We start from the raw sequence: 13,973 nt of genomic DNA, 5'->3' as shown, positions 1-13,973 counted from the left end.
ATGTAATGCAGGTATTTCAAGTACAGTTTGGTTATCAGTTTCTTTTATTAGTTATAAGCCATGAGAAGCCACAAATTGATCTCAAATAACTCGTCAATATTTTAATCATTCAATATTTATTTCAAAATCCTGAGCAAAATATCAAGTTAAAGAGTATTTGCTTGGTTTTGGTCATTATTTGGCCAATATGATTGTACTTCAGAGGCAATATTACCCATAATCAAAGAGGAATATCACATTCTCACGATAGCTATAATCACTGAACAAGTCACAGAGCAGCATGCAGAGGAGAGGGTGCACACACACATCCATACTCATGGTTAAAGGAGGGCTCAACTATATCATAATGAAGCTTCTTACAGTCAATACTATAAGTTAATTTTAAGCATCTTCAAATTGGAATACTTTGCCGTGAAAGGATCCCAAAATAATTTTAATGTTGAGTTGATAGATCCTTTGAAACAGCATTCACACAATGAAAAACTCCACTCAGACCAATACTAAGGAAGATTTTAAAAGGACTGTAGTTCCTCAAAGGAACAGTTCAACCCTAAATAAACTGGCCACTTAGATGTGGGTGACAAATTAAAGGAAAAGCCAACATAAAGTGTCTCAGTAAGGTGTTAAGTCATCACATGCCATCAGAATTATCTCAGTGCCCCTCGGCATCAATTCTTAAAATTTCTGGAGCTCTGGAAGGAAAAACGGCGTTCTTCCCAAAAATATATTCCCTCATTTGTCCAAAACATCCTTTAGGTGTTTAGTTAGATTGGGATCTGGTGACCGTGAAGACCAAAGCACATGATTCACATAATTTTCATCAAACTATTCAGTGAGTCCTCATGTCTTATGTATGGGGGACACTGTCATCCTGGGAGAGACCAATCCATCATCGGATAAAAGCGATCACTCAGAATGTATTGGTTTTACAGTGATCATTTCCTCTCAGGGGACAAGTGAACAAAAATAATGACAGGAAAATACCTCCACAGCATAACAAAGCCACCAGATCCCCCCAGTGTAGGGCCAAAGGGCTCCGGTTTTTCCTTTAATGTGTCAACTGTCTGTATATTTCTTTCACTCTCTTCTCTCCGTGGTCCGTGCTGCATCCTACAGCACTCTTGCTTGTTACTGTAGGACACATAGTTTAAAACACATGGTTTTCTACTACAAAAACCTTCAAAGCACTCCAACTGTGCTACAGAACGTGTTTGGAGGAATTTGACTGGTATTTTGAAGCTTTTTGGGAGCTTAGAAAAAGTGTCTGTCTTTCAAATTTTACAAAATCATTTCTTGAATGAATTAGTGTTTAATGCTGTGAACAAAATTAATAGCAGGTGGTACAGACTTTATGTGCCTGAGAGGAACTTCCATCATGTTTGTGATGAATGAAATGACTGGCGGATATCTTATGGCCAGTGTTATAGAGGCAGTGTAACTGTCTGATCAATCATAAGTCCAAAATGATAGCACTTCCTGTTACATCAAATATAATAACAAGCATCACTGGTGGTTTAAATTCAACACATGGAAGATGCATCTACTTTGATGTTCATTTATTGTAGAAGTGTCACTTCTTGGATGGCTTCCGTTTGAGACTCAGGGACCTCATGGAGCCAAATACTCTCCTCCCCAAATCCCTCAGTGATCGGGAGCGCTGGAGGGGCATCCGTGGAGGAGGGGAAGGAGAAAATGAAGGGGAGGAGAGAGGGGAGAGTGAATGGCAGCTGCCTTCTAGGCTCTGAGAACGAGAGAGGTTGAAGAGGCTGGCGGTGGAGGACAGCCGTTTGTCCTCCCCCTTTGCTCTGAGAAGTCTTACGCCTTCATCTCTGCTGAGCCCCATGCCACCTGGCCCCACATCCAAGGAGGAGACCCAGTGCGCCCGCTTTGTGGGCTCCTCGCTGTGGTTACGAGGCACCAGCAAGCCCTGAGACTCACTCCTGAACAGAGCTCTCCGAGAAAGCCTGAGGCTGGAGCTGCGTCTCTCCCCGTCCTCTTTCCCCCTCTTCTTTGAGAACATTGGGGAGTTGTCCACTTTTGGCCTCTTGTCACCACTGCTGGTTGAAGTCTTCGCCCTTCGGTGCTCCCTCCTCCAGCTTCCAACGCTGTTCCTCCTCCAGCCGTAGCCATACTCTGCTCTGTCCATCTCTTCCTTTTCACTTTCAGACTCTTTGCCCCAAAGCCGTCCCTCAAAACCCCTCCAGAGTTTGTTGGAGGACTTCTTAGCTGCTGTTTGTGCTTTCTCCTCCTCCTCCCCCCAAACTGAGCTGTAGTCCTCTCTCCTGGCATAGCTGCTCACTGTGGCTGCCCTGATCAGCTTATGGGAGGCATGCTTCCCCCTGTACAGCCCGTCTCTCTCACCCCTCTTCCACTTGCTGCCACCCTCATTTCCTCCCCCACTCTGCCGAAGGGATCCACCTCTTGGATGGATGCCGCCATGCTCAAAAGGAGAGGGTCTGGTAATGGTGCGGGGCAGGGAGCATTGGAATGGTGCATCCCGACGGAAAACCGAGAGGGGGGTGGCACCCAAGGGGGAGGGCTGGAGAGGGCGTGGAGGAGAGCGACCTCTTGGTGTAGGGCGGGAGGCAGGAGAGGAAGCCGTGGAGGAAGGAAGGTCAGACGGGGAAGGGATCTGCTGGTAGTGGCAGTGTGAGGAGTAGTGGGGAGAGGGAATATGGATGGACTGGTAAGGGTGTATGGGGCTGCTGGAGTGTGAGAGAGGAGGGGTGAGGCTGGACTGAGACTGTGGAGAATGGGTGACACTCAGAGAGAGCTGTATCGGTCTCTGGGGATTCAGGTCCGTCAGCCTGGTATAGTCAAGTGACTGATCTGTCTGGGCTGTCAGGTGAGTTTTGCTGTGACCCCTCACCTCACCTGCAGTATCTGTTTGGAAGCAGTCAATATCCAGCTCCACACCTTGTTCCATCAGTCCAACCACAACAGCTCTAGACAGGCCAGAGAGGCGGGAGATCTCCCCCACCATGGGGGAGTCTTCACTTAACTTGGGACTAGAGCTGGACTCTTGTATCAAGCTGCTGCGCTGAGACCCAGGAGCTGATCCAGCATTTGGACTAAAGACTGATTGTCCAGTCTCAGGTGGAGCTCCGCTGCTCCAGTCTAATGAGCGACAGAAGGTGGATGACCCAAACCCAGGACTGGTCCCAGACCCTGAAGGGACCTCCAGGGAACTACGGTGGCTCAGACTGCTTGGACAAGTTGAAATCCGAGGGCGTGACCTCAGCGCTGGGGTGGGTGTAACAGAAGAAAGTGATGAGGCAGAGGCAGAGGCAGTGGAAGTTGTGGGAAAATCCCCCCTTAAAGCACCACAACTGCCATTTTTAGAATTGTCCAGCAGCCCGCGGCCAGAATTTAAACCAGGAGTCAGGTTCAGGTTGAGGTTGAGATGCAGATTTATGCTCAGGTCCTCTCCGGTTGCTGAAGGAAGGTTACCCAGGTTGATTGAATTCCTGGTGCCTTTTTTCCCAGTAGTGCTGAGGCTGACTCTGGCTGAGTTCCCCAGCAGTGACTTACAGGGTGTGATGTTGCCCCCTGGCAGGGTGGAGGGTGTACTGCGGCTCTCAAAGGCAGAAAGTGACTGGGTGGAGCCGTGACTTTTGCCAGGGGTACAAAGGCCTCTGCGTGTAGCTGGACCAGGGGTGGCAGCTGAAGTGAGATCAGAGGTGGAGGAGGTCGTTCGACTGTGGTATTGGCGAGCCAGCCGGGAGATGTACTGCTCCAGCTGGGTGAAGGAGGCTGGCGTGGGGGGCTGCTGAGGCTGGAGAGGCAGATCATTGTTCTGTGACTCTGTTGGTTCATCATGCTGTGGTCCTTCAGGGCTCGCTGAGGCTGACTGCTCCTGGCTCTGGGAGGTGAAGAGGGGGCTCTGGAGGGCAACGGCATGCAGTGGGCTTGGGTAGGAGTACACCTCTTTGGTCCGACGAGACACTAAGTCTGTGCAGTAGCGGGGGTCTAGCTGGGGTTTTGAATGAATGGAGGAGGGCGAGGCAGGGTTGAGAAGTGGGAGGAGAGAAGAAATCAGGGAGTCACCCAATCCTGAGCAAAGGTCTGACAGAAAACTCAGCCCCGTGGCTTCAAGGTCACTTGGGACTGTAAGAGACAGGAGAAGATTTTCAGAACAAATTTTTAAATGTAAGATCATGATTATGGTTAACATTTATAAATATATTTTGAATTATCTTCAGTGCACTTTTCTGAATCATCTTCAAGTGAGTACTGAAAAAAACTTGGCTGGATTTGCAACATCTGTGCCAGCTCACCTGAAACAGGTGTCTCTTCTGCTGGTTCAGCGTCCTCCTGACTGCTCTGGAGCACAGGCTGCTGCTGCTGCTGCACTGCACCTTCTGACCACAGGATGTCAGTGTTATCTGCCGACAGAGGAGCCTGATCCCACAGCTTCAGGGGTCTGGCAGGTGGCCCCGGTCCCCCGTGAGCGGCATCACTGGACACAGAGTAGCAAGAATCCGACAGAGAGCTCCCGCTCACTGAATAGAAACCTTGAGAAGAGAAAAAAAATCAGAATATGCATGAGTCATAAAAGCAGCCAGCAAGTTTTCTATAATGCCCAGAGGTGCTAATGATTTGGGAATAAAGCAAACAAGAGTCGTAACTCTTCCCAGTATTCTCTGTTTTAGATATTGCATGTACTCCTGGGCCTACTCATAATTTTTTGTTTTTACTAGCTTTTATCTTTCATCTCTTGAGACCTGCTTACGAGGGCATATCTCCCTATGTTACTACTGTTTAAAGCTGATTTTTTTTAAATGGTAAAAATGCAGAAGTAGAAGAAAAGAAAAACAATACAAATGAATGTCTTCCCTGTTGCTACTTTGTACTGAGGTCTACTCCTAGAAATTTCACCAATAGGTTTTACATCCAGCCACAGTGTCTTTAGCTCTATGTTTGGATGTCTACACAGATAAATGAGAAGTGAAGGTCAGCAAAGAAAAAGTTAAACAAAGAGGAGACATCTCTTACAGAAACTCAAACTTCAGAAAAATTCCAGGAGAAAGGCGTCATAGGACCCAGTCCACTGTTTGACTAAGTAGTCTACAACTATGAGGGTAGTGCAGAGGAAAAATACAACAGCTGTGAACACTTCAGCTTCTCCCACAGTAACAAAAATAATCAGAACAGATATGCAGATTTGAGTGAGTAAAAGGTTAAGCTATATAATAACTTCTAAGTTAAAGAGGTTAAGCCTTTGGATTTTTATCTTTGAACTGGATTACTTGCATGTTTTAAGGAGATTATTCTTATAAAGCACAGTCAAAAATACAGTATGTGAGAGTACATAGAGAAAGAAATGCTCTTTTAGAGACACAGGGTGCAGAGTGCCAGAGACTGGATAAGAGTTTGACAAGAAAGGCTGACATGGAATAAGTCAGCACCAAGTCACATAGAGCGCGAGTAAACACAAGTAAAAAGAATGTGGTTAATGTTTAATGAGAAAGCTCTCAAGGTGAGCTTTAGTTATATCAGAAGGTGACAAAGTGTTGGTCATTGGACACGTCAGTGCTGTTATCACATCTCCCACTCTGACCACCGAAAACAGCCGTATAGATGTGCAGTTACCTGAACTCGGTCTGGAATCACTGTCCAGGTGGACCACACCACTGAGTTCTGGGGTTGGGGGAGAGAGAAGGTCTGATGGGGCGTCCCATGACAGAGTAGACCAGCGTGAGTTACTCCCCCTGCCAGATGACAAGTGGACCGGTCCGTCTCCTGAACTGCCACCACAGTCCTCTGGGCTGCTCTGACAGGGCAGGACCATCGTACTCGTGGGAGAGGGAACCTGAAAAAAACAAATATGTAACCATTTAGATGAGCAATGCTGACAAAATCAACTGGAAATAATATGCAACACAACCGAAATTATTATCTAAATAATGTGCAAAATCACACCGACACCTTCAAAATAACTGACCTGGCATCAGTGGAGGACTGCTACAAAAATGCTACACCTGACCAGAGACGTGGTATATGTCATGATTGAAATATAATGTTGGACGCATGATAATGAACTAAAACATCTCCATGACAACTGAATAATCAAAACGACGACTGGTTCACTATTGAATTCTGAATTAATCAGTTTATCTTTAGGTTAGGGCTGCACAGTGGCTCGGTGGTTAGCACCGTCACTTTGCAGCTAGAAGATTCCTGGTTCATCTCCTGGCCTGGGATCTTTCTGCATGGAGTTTGCATGTTCTCCCTGTGCATGCGTGGGTTTTCTCCGAGTACTCGCACTTCCTTCCACAGTCCAAAAACATGCTCAGGTTAATTGGTGATTCTAAATTTCCCATTGGAGTGAATGTGAGTCTGATGGTTTGTCTCTGTATGCATAATGAGGATTAAATGGTGTATAGATAATGTATGGAAGGATCTGTAGTTTAGATAAGATTGTCCTCCAAGTCTGAAACTTTGGACTTCACAACAGACAAATCTTAGAAAAAAATGCCTTCCCACACTCCCAGTTTAGTTGTTCAGTTTTTGTTCGATTCCTGGATCCTATAGGATCATTATTATGTATTTGATCCCATCTGTGCTTAAAAAACGTGCCAAAACAGCCTCATATTGCTGACTGCCATATCTTCAGACTCCACATAATAAATTTAAAAAAACAATGTTCAGAATCCACCATGTTCAGAATATGAGAAAGTGAAATTAACAAAAAAACGATCTGTTTAACTAAACAACACATTTCTGCTATTCTATGCAATCGCCTTTAGATAACTAGTGTGATGTTCTCCTGGGAACGCCCACATATATCTTCGAAAACCTCAGGGTTAGATGGTTAAGGTGCAAACATATAACCACAGTGTACAATTTGAGCAGGACTGATCACAACATAATTGTACACAAAGTCAGTTATATTTATTTACTGTTAATATATGGTGGCCTGTGAAGTGAAAAAAGAGCATTTCTACCAAACTTGAAGTATGATCAATAAGAAGCTGTGGAACTTTCTGCAGAAACAAGTTCTCCATCAACAAAAGTTGAGAGTACATATACATTTATGAGCTATCAAAAGCAACTATTTACAGTATTATTTAATTGGATTGTTAATACTGATGCAACAGGGCTGCAGCTACACAACTGCTTCTCTGTAAGGCGTCACAACAAAGTGAAAAGGCTGAAAAACCAATGCATCTTTAACATTTTATCACATTTTTTCATATTTTTTGATAAATCTTGATGAGAACAGCTGTCGGATTCAAATAGTGGAGTAAAATGTACAATATTAGAAGTACAAAATAGTATGAAATGGGAATAAGCTGACCTTAAGTGTACATTCCGTGCTTTAAAAACAAAACTTTGTATTTTCTGGATGTCCTTGCTGAGCAGAGACACAATTAAACCCGTGTGAAAAGACGATTAGAGCTGTTGATCCGTAATATCGTTTACAGTCCGGTGACGTCACGCCACACTTACCGGAACAGTCAAGAATGAGGCCCCTTACACTCCCCACACAACAACAAGAACAATTGCTCCATCAAGTTAGCAAAGTGCCTCCATTTCCCAGATTAGTAAGGGCTCAGTAGAGTAAACCCTCTCCTCCAATTATCCTCCAAATCCTCCACCCATCCCTGCAGGACAGCAGCCCCTGCATTAGCCTGATGGAGCCCAGACAACAGCAACACTGTGAGTGGCACTGATCAGTCCTCTTGTTACTGAGGAAACAATACAGGTAGTGACTCACCGCCGGGGCGACAGGAGAGGAGGGGAATTCACAAGATAAAGGGAGAAGACAGATGACGTAACAAAGAGCAGTCGCAGTGGCAGAAGGAAAGGCAAGAGGGGGATGGACTGAGGGGAAGAAGTGGGTGAGAGAGTTTCAGACTTTGCCATGACTTATTTCCTCTCTTTCTCACACAAGATCCTGTCCCCCATTTTTTTCCTCTCCTGTGGATCTACAGTGAGTCGTGGATGAGTGGGTGACCAAAACGAGCGTGAGGGACAAAAACAGAGACAGAAAAATAAGAGTGTGACTCACCGAGTGAGTGAAGGCGGCAGAGGGAGGGAGGAGGGGAGAGGTGAGGAGGGGGTGAGCGGTTGCCGGGTGAGGGAGAAGGGCATCTTGAAGGACCCCCACCTCCCCCACACTCCCCTTGACAAATAATCCCCCCTCCCCTGCCCTCTCTCTCCCACTTCTATAATATCCTTCGAGCCAGCCGCCCCCTACTCACCATAGCTACAGCTGCTCGCTCTCTAACTCTCACTCGCTTCTCCTCCCACACAGACCCACAACAGCACAACAGGCCTGGCGAAATATTTAACTCATCCTCAGCCTAAACACACACACACACACACACACACACACACACTCACTAACACACTCACTCGCACATTGCAATCATGTCTTTCCCTGGCATGTATGTTCTCTTCGTCTGTCAATTCTTCTTTATGCCATAGCAGCACATATGTTTATAATCCTGCACATGCGAGGGCCTTAACTTCACTTTTCTATTCAAATAACCTTTCAAAAAGTCCCTTGAATGTTCCAATATCTGCAAAAATCTCTCTGCATGTTATCCCTCAACAGCATGATGCATTTCAGGATATAATGTTACACATGATCAAATCATAGGAGGCTGACAGACATGAGGGTGGGGGTCTGCTGAGAGCTCTGTAATACGATATTCCTCCATGTGAGAGGCGTGCAGCTCCTCCAGAGCAACGTGTAGAAAACGTATGGGTCGATTGGATAATAACCCTACAGTGATCGCAGCTGCACAAGCAATGCACCTCTTAATAGGTGCATTATGTAATCAGCAAGACAAATTGCAGCGGTTGCCACGTCCAGGCACAATAATTTGGACAAACAGTGCAGGATGGTGCAAGCGCTCAGTTGTTCGTTTTGCACGCCTCTTTATCTATTGTTTCATGCATTATTAATGCAGTATTGAAATTTATAGACAGCCCACGCTGTGCATGTTCAGTTGAGAGTTGATGCGCTCCAGCTTTTTCTGAAACATTCAGGTGGCTCTTTCACATAAAAAAGCAGCAACATTACTGAGTTTTTCTGGGAGCTCAGAAAGATCCCGAGGCAAAAAGCACAGGGAAACAAAAGCTGTCTCACTCCACAAGTCGGGATAATGGTTCTCCGTGTAAGGAGATGCTTTCCAAGACCTAAACCTAATTTCAACACAGGCAGCCTTCAGTGAAGACAGGCACAGCGCTGTGGATACTGCTTATTAGGGCTGGAACTGACTATTATCCTTATTACTCATTCATTGTCTTAAGTAATTGATTAGTCATTTGGTCTGTAGAAACAGCCCCGCAAATACTCATCTCAGCTTCCCTCAGTTGCTTTCTTTTTGCCACACAGTTAAAGATATTCAATTAAAAAAAAGTGTTAAAGCTAGATCCCAACAGATATATCAGTATAATTTACTTCTACAGAACATAATACAAAAAGAGATGCTTGGGGTAATTTAGAATAACATCATGACAGAATTTGTCCAGCAGAGCAGCTCTGACTTTACTGTTTACAATCCTCTCCTACTGTCTGCAGCACATGCAGCAGAGACGGTGGTGCAGAGCCGATCTGTGTCTTCCTGATAAGCTACTGACTAGTTTGTGAAATACATTGCTGGAAAGTGGATAAACAATCTAATATACTAGCAAGTATGAACAATACTGGCCTAAATATTGATATCAGAGTCTCTTGCTCCCTAGAAACGCCTCAAAAACCCAGTATCAGGCAAGACAAGGAAAGGTGACAGTTTTTTTCATTTGAGAAGCTGAAACAAGCGATTATTCTTGATCAAAATAGCTGCTGTTAATTTCCTGTCTATCAATTAATCCTGTAATCACTGCAGCTCTGTTGCATAATTAAGGGAAACTGTGCAGCATGTTCCCGACTTCTCCCACTCCTGTCCTCGATGTGTTATCGCCAGCCAGAAGGATTTTATTTTTGAACACTGAGCAGCAACAATGAGGATTCCACCAACTCGGCCTTGACATTCATTTTGTGGGCAAAAAGAGCTGCTGACAGGTTTTCTGTTACTCTGTGCGACACTTAACATTTAGCAAAGATTCAAAAAAATCAAAGCTTGTTCTATTCAAACAAACGGATCACACAAAATTGATGCAAACTAAACGTGCTTTCTTTCCACAAACAATATTGGAAAAGCATTGTTCAGAAACCTGAATGCTTCACAAATGCTGGAACGCGTCACATGGTTGAAGGGAGTTGTTTAAAACAGTGTTTTTTCATCACAGATGAAACCACACATAATCCTGACCTGCTAAATATGGATTTGCCCAGTTCTCTCTCTCTCTCTCTCTCTCTCTCTCTCTCTCTCTCTCTCTCTCTCTCTCTCTCTCTCTCTCTCTCTCTCTCTCTCTCTCTCTCTCTCTCTCTCTCTCTCTCTCTCTCTCTCTCTCTCTCTCTCTCTCTCTCTCTCTCTCTGCTATTAGACAGAAAAGGTGAATCACATTTCAGGAGTTTAATTCCAAAATGATTAAAAAAACAAAAAAAACAAAGCTAGTGTTAAAGGAGAGCGCATTATGTTATTAGTCACCAAATCCTCGGCTTACAATATATATTTAAAAGCAGAACGACCTGCGTTTTTCAAAGCAGTGACTAATAAATTACGGGTAAAATGGATGGGTTTGAAGGTGAAATTTCACTTAGATTCTAGTAAATAAAACAACAGGTATCAAGTTATCCTTTTTCTCTCTCTCTTGAGCAGATTTAAACTAAATGTGGTGACTGTTGCAAACAAAAACAGCAGTTTGTTTCCATTAATGCAAATAAAGGTGAGTGTGAGTGTTGGTGGAGCCTGGCCTGGGTAAAAGGGCAGCATGCCAGCCGGTTCTGCTACACCGGCAGCTCCCTTCAGAGGTGAGAATGAGCAATGCTGCTCGGCCTCTCCACAGGATCTCTCAGCACCACGGGGGGAACCACAGAGGAGATGTTGGTAGGCGGGCGGCGAGGAAGGCGGCAAATTATGAGACGCTCGTCCATGTAGATGCCCTCTCTCTGGGATGGGACTGCAATTTCGGTCCCCGCGCTGACAAAAAAAACCTGATTCATTATTGCAAGTGTCGCCCGCTCTCTGCTGCAGCCTATCCTGGGAGGTGATTTCATATTATTTTGCCGAATAAATACACAGTTCTGCGGAGGTGACCTCAGCTGCAGCCTGGTTCAGACGGAACATGTATTAATATGCTGCAGGCTGCTGACTAACACACTCACTGCTATCAGGAACACATATTCACAGTGTAATAACAGTTGGTGCAAAGTGACTGTGATGAGTTACTGTCTCAGAATAACAGCGACATGTTGTTGGCAACAGCTTGTTTTGTATCTGAATAAAAAGCTCCAAGCAGCAGCAAAACCTGAAATGCCACTGGTTTGTCATATCTGGAAACAATCCAGAGATAATCCATTACAAACTGATTTGGTACAAAATAACACGCACAGCGGTGCACTTTATTTGCAAGGCAGGGAGGTTTAGCTGCAAAGAAAACAAGTCTTTTATTTTGGTTTTGCCTAACAAAATCACTGCTGCAAAGAGGGTCCTTTCATAAAACTAGGCCATCTATGTTGCAGGAAGTCGCTCTAATGTTTTGAAATTAATGTCGCATGACCACAGAAATGGGCTGAAGTATCACCAGAATATGCAGCTAATGATTTGTCCATTATTGATTAATCTGCTTAAGCTGTAGCCAGAAAATGTTCGGCATATCTGTTAGAAAACATGACAGATTGACTTATCAATTAACCTTTTCAGCTCTAAATCCAACCTGAATCCATCGTGTCACCGGTTTGTCAGGTCTGGAAGTGATCACAGATAATCCCCGGAAAGACTCATTTAGCACAAAATAACACAACATCGCAGTCCATTTTCTGTCCAAAGCAGCAAATCCAGAGAAAAAAGTCTGTTTCTCATGATTTTTTGATGATGTTTTGGTCTTAAACAGCAATTTAACATCTGAAAAGAGGATCACTTCATTTGAAAAGGCTGTGAATGTAGCAAAGAAGTAAAAGGATTGGTGGCCTATAAAAAATATGAAAGACTGCTGGGTTTCCTAAAGCTGAAAGCAACTGTTATTTTCATTATTCATGCAATGAATAATTATTTTCTAGAGCAATAATTGCATTAAAGATGTCAAAATTGAAGTGGTATGGTTGCTTGCTTTGCCTAAAAAGCGAAATATACTTGGTTTCATCTAGTAAGACAAAAAAAATCTGCAAATTTTCATGAACATTTTCATCTTTAAGTGTCTGTCAATGTTCTAATCAGCAGGTTTTTCAGCACTAGTTGTCCCTGCTGCTCATAAAATGCTGTATTTTCTTGCCAATGCTCAATTCAGATTAATAGCATCTCTAAACCGACAGCCCTGGTGGCTGCAACAACAGTCGCTCAGATTCTACATGTTGATGACTTCACAGGTTCAAATGCAGTTCATGTACACAAATAAAGGAGCAGAGCGGCTCCAGCCTCAGTATCCAGGCCTCAGGATGGGACCTGCTCACATCCTGCCCTCCTGGATTACATGTCAACCCACATTCCCCACATTCTCAACACAAAAAGACCTGCGTATCCATTTCAGGACAACTTTGGGAAAGAAGGATGGTTTCTGGTGTGTTTGAATAAAGGCTCAGCTCATAACCCCTCACTGAGGAGGTCACACTCCACTGGAGCATTCAGGATTTCACAGGAAAAGATCAGAAATGCACTTTTTTAGAGAGCTGCTGATGGAGCAGAGCTTCATAGTGTGATCAGAGTAATTTAAATGCAAACTGGGTGTCAAAGTGACCTTTAGAGCTGATGAGCTTACCAGCCAGAGCCAGGAAATGCAGCCGTGTCTGCTCGCTGGCTCGTCTATTAAACCCTGCACCTGACTGGAGCGCCTGTTTCCCACCACATCCTGCTGTAACCTTGAGGCAGGGCACGGAGCCAGACAGGAGCCGGTCCTGGTTCTCCGACCTCAATGACATTTGCTCCATGTGAGGGTCACATCGTGCTGCTGAACATAATGATCGGGCTGCCTGCTAATCTGGCACCATCTCAATCAATTGGGTATTCAGCCCTCGGCACAGCTATGCGCCGCCAGGCAGCGATAAAATCTGTCTGCGGAGCCGCACAGGGACTGGCTCGTTGGCGGATCACCATCAACCTGCATCCATATTTAATAATCTTGTCATGTCGAGATCCGGGCTACGAGCTGACAGACGCACTGACTGACCTGTTGCCTGCGGGATGTCGCAGAGCCATGCTCGGCGTCCGAGGCGGCGCTCTCCGAGGTTCCGCTCCCCTCCTCCACATGTGCATCCTCGGCGTTGGCGACTCGGTCCTCCAGAGCGGCGTCCACCATCTCTAGGTGTTTGCACCTGAGCACCTCCAGCTCCAGCACCCCAGCCAGCGTCGCCTTGAGGCGCTCTCCGATGCGGACGCGCTCGCTGCCCGACCAGAGCGAGTTTACGCAGCCGCGGCGGGCGGCCATCCTCGTCGGGGTGCCGGCAGGCGGAACCGGGGCGCACCGCTGACCAGCTACCGTGCAACGGGTGAGAGGAAGGATCGGGCTATGGTGCAGCCCCCAATAGAGCAACACGGGTCCGGACGAGCGATATGAACATAGCAGCAGCTCGAATCAACGCAGCATTAAGGGAGTGTAATCCAGTCCATCTGTGGTGCCATGCAGCCCACAGCTCAGGCAGCCCCGCTGACTGGCACAGAATTCATCAATCCACCGGCACACCGAACAAGCATCAAGCAGCCATGTCTCTCATTAACCCAGGCTCGGTTTGCTGTTGACATTGTCCTTTTTTCTCTGTCACTAATCAGCCTGCCAGTCCGTGGAGAGTCCACGGCGCTGCGCTCCGTGCGCTGCGTCCCCAATGAGACAATGCAACAGACAGACGGGCTGCTAACGTTACATGTGGGAGCAGCAGCGGAGAGGAGGAGCCACTGCACCCGGAGCTCATCCCGGATTGGACG

General features: G+C 45.7%; 1 protein-coding gene across 2 annotated transcripts; it reads right to left on the bottom strand.

Moving 5' to 3' along the window:
* Positions 1-21: 21 nt before the first annotated feature.
* si:ch211-168f7.5 (mucin-5AC) lies at positions 22-13,883 on the bottom strand. Of its 2 annotated transcripts, none has more exons than XM_022220776.2 (4): positions 13,222-13,883; positions 5,593-5,812; positions 4,278-4,514; positions 22-4,107 (listed from the first exon to the last, which is right to left on the bottom strand). In XM_022220776.2, the coding sequence occupies exons 1-4, from the start codon at positions 13,477-13,479 to the stop codon at positions 1,571-1,573; spliced, it is 3,252 nt and encodes a 1,083-aa protein (XP_022076468.2). In that variant the 5' UTR covers positions 13,480-13,883; the 3' UTR covers positions 22-1,570. The 2 variants fall into 2 exon arrangements, with proteins under 2 accessions (XP_022076468.2, XP_051810880.1); XM_051954920.1 differs by lacking the exon at positions 13,222-13,883 and adding an exon at positions 7,453-7,715.
* Between the last annotated feature and the right edge of the window lie 90 nt (positions 13,884-13,973).

This window comes from Acanthochromis polyacanthus, chromosome 10, assembly GCF_021347895.1.
Source record: "Acanthochromis polyacanthus isolate Apoly-LR-REF ecotype Palm Island chromosome 10, KAUST_Apoly_ChrSc, whole genome shotgun sequence".
NCBI lineage: Eukaryota > Metazoa > Chordata > Actinopteri > Pomacentridae > Acanthochromis > Acanthochromis polyacanthus.
Note: the sequence above shows the minus strand (reverse complement) of the source record. Positions and strands in the feature narration are given on the sequence as shown.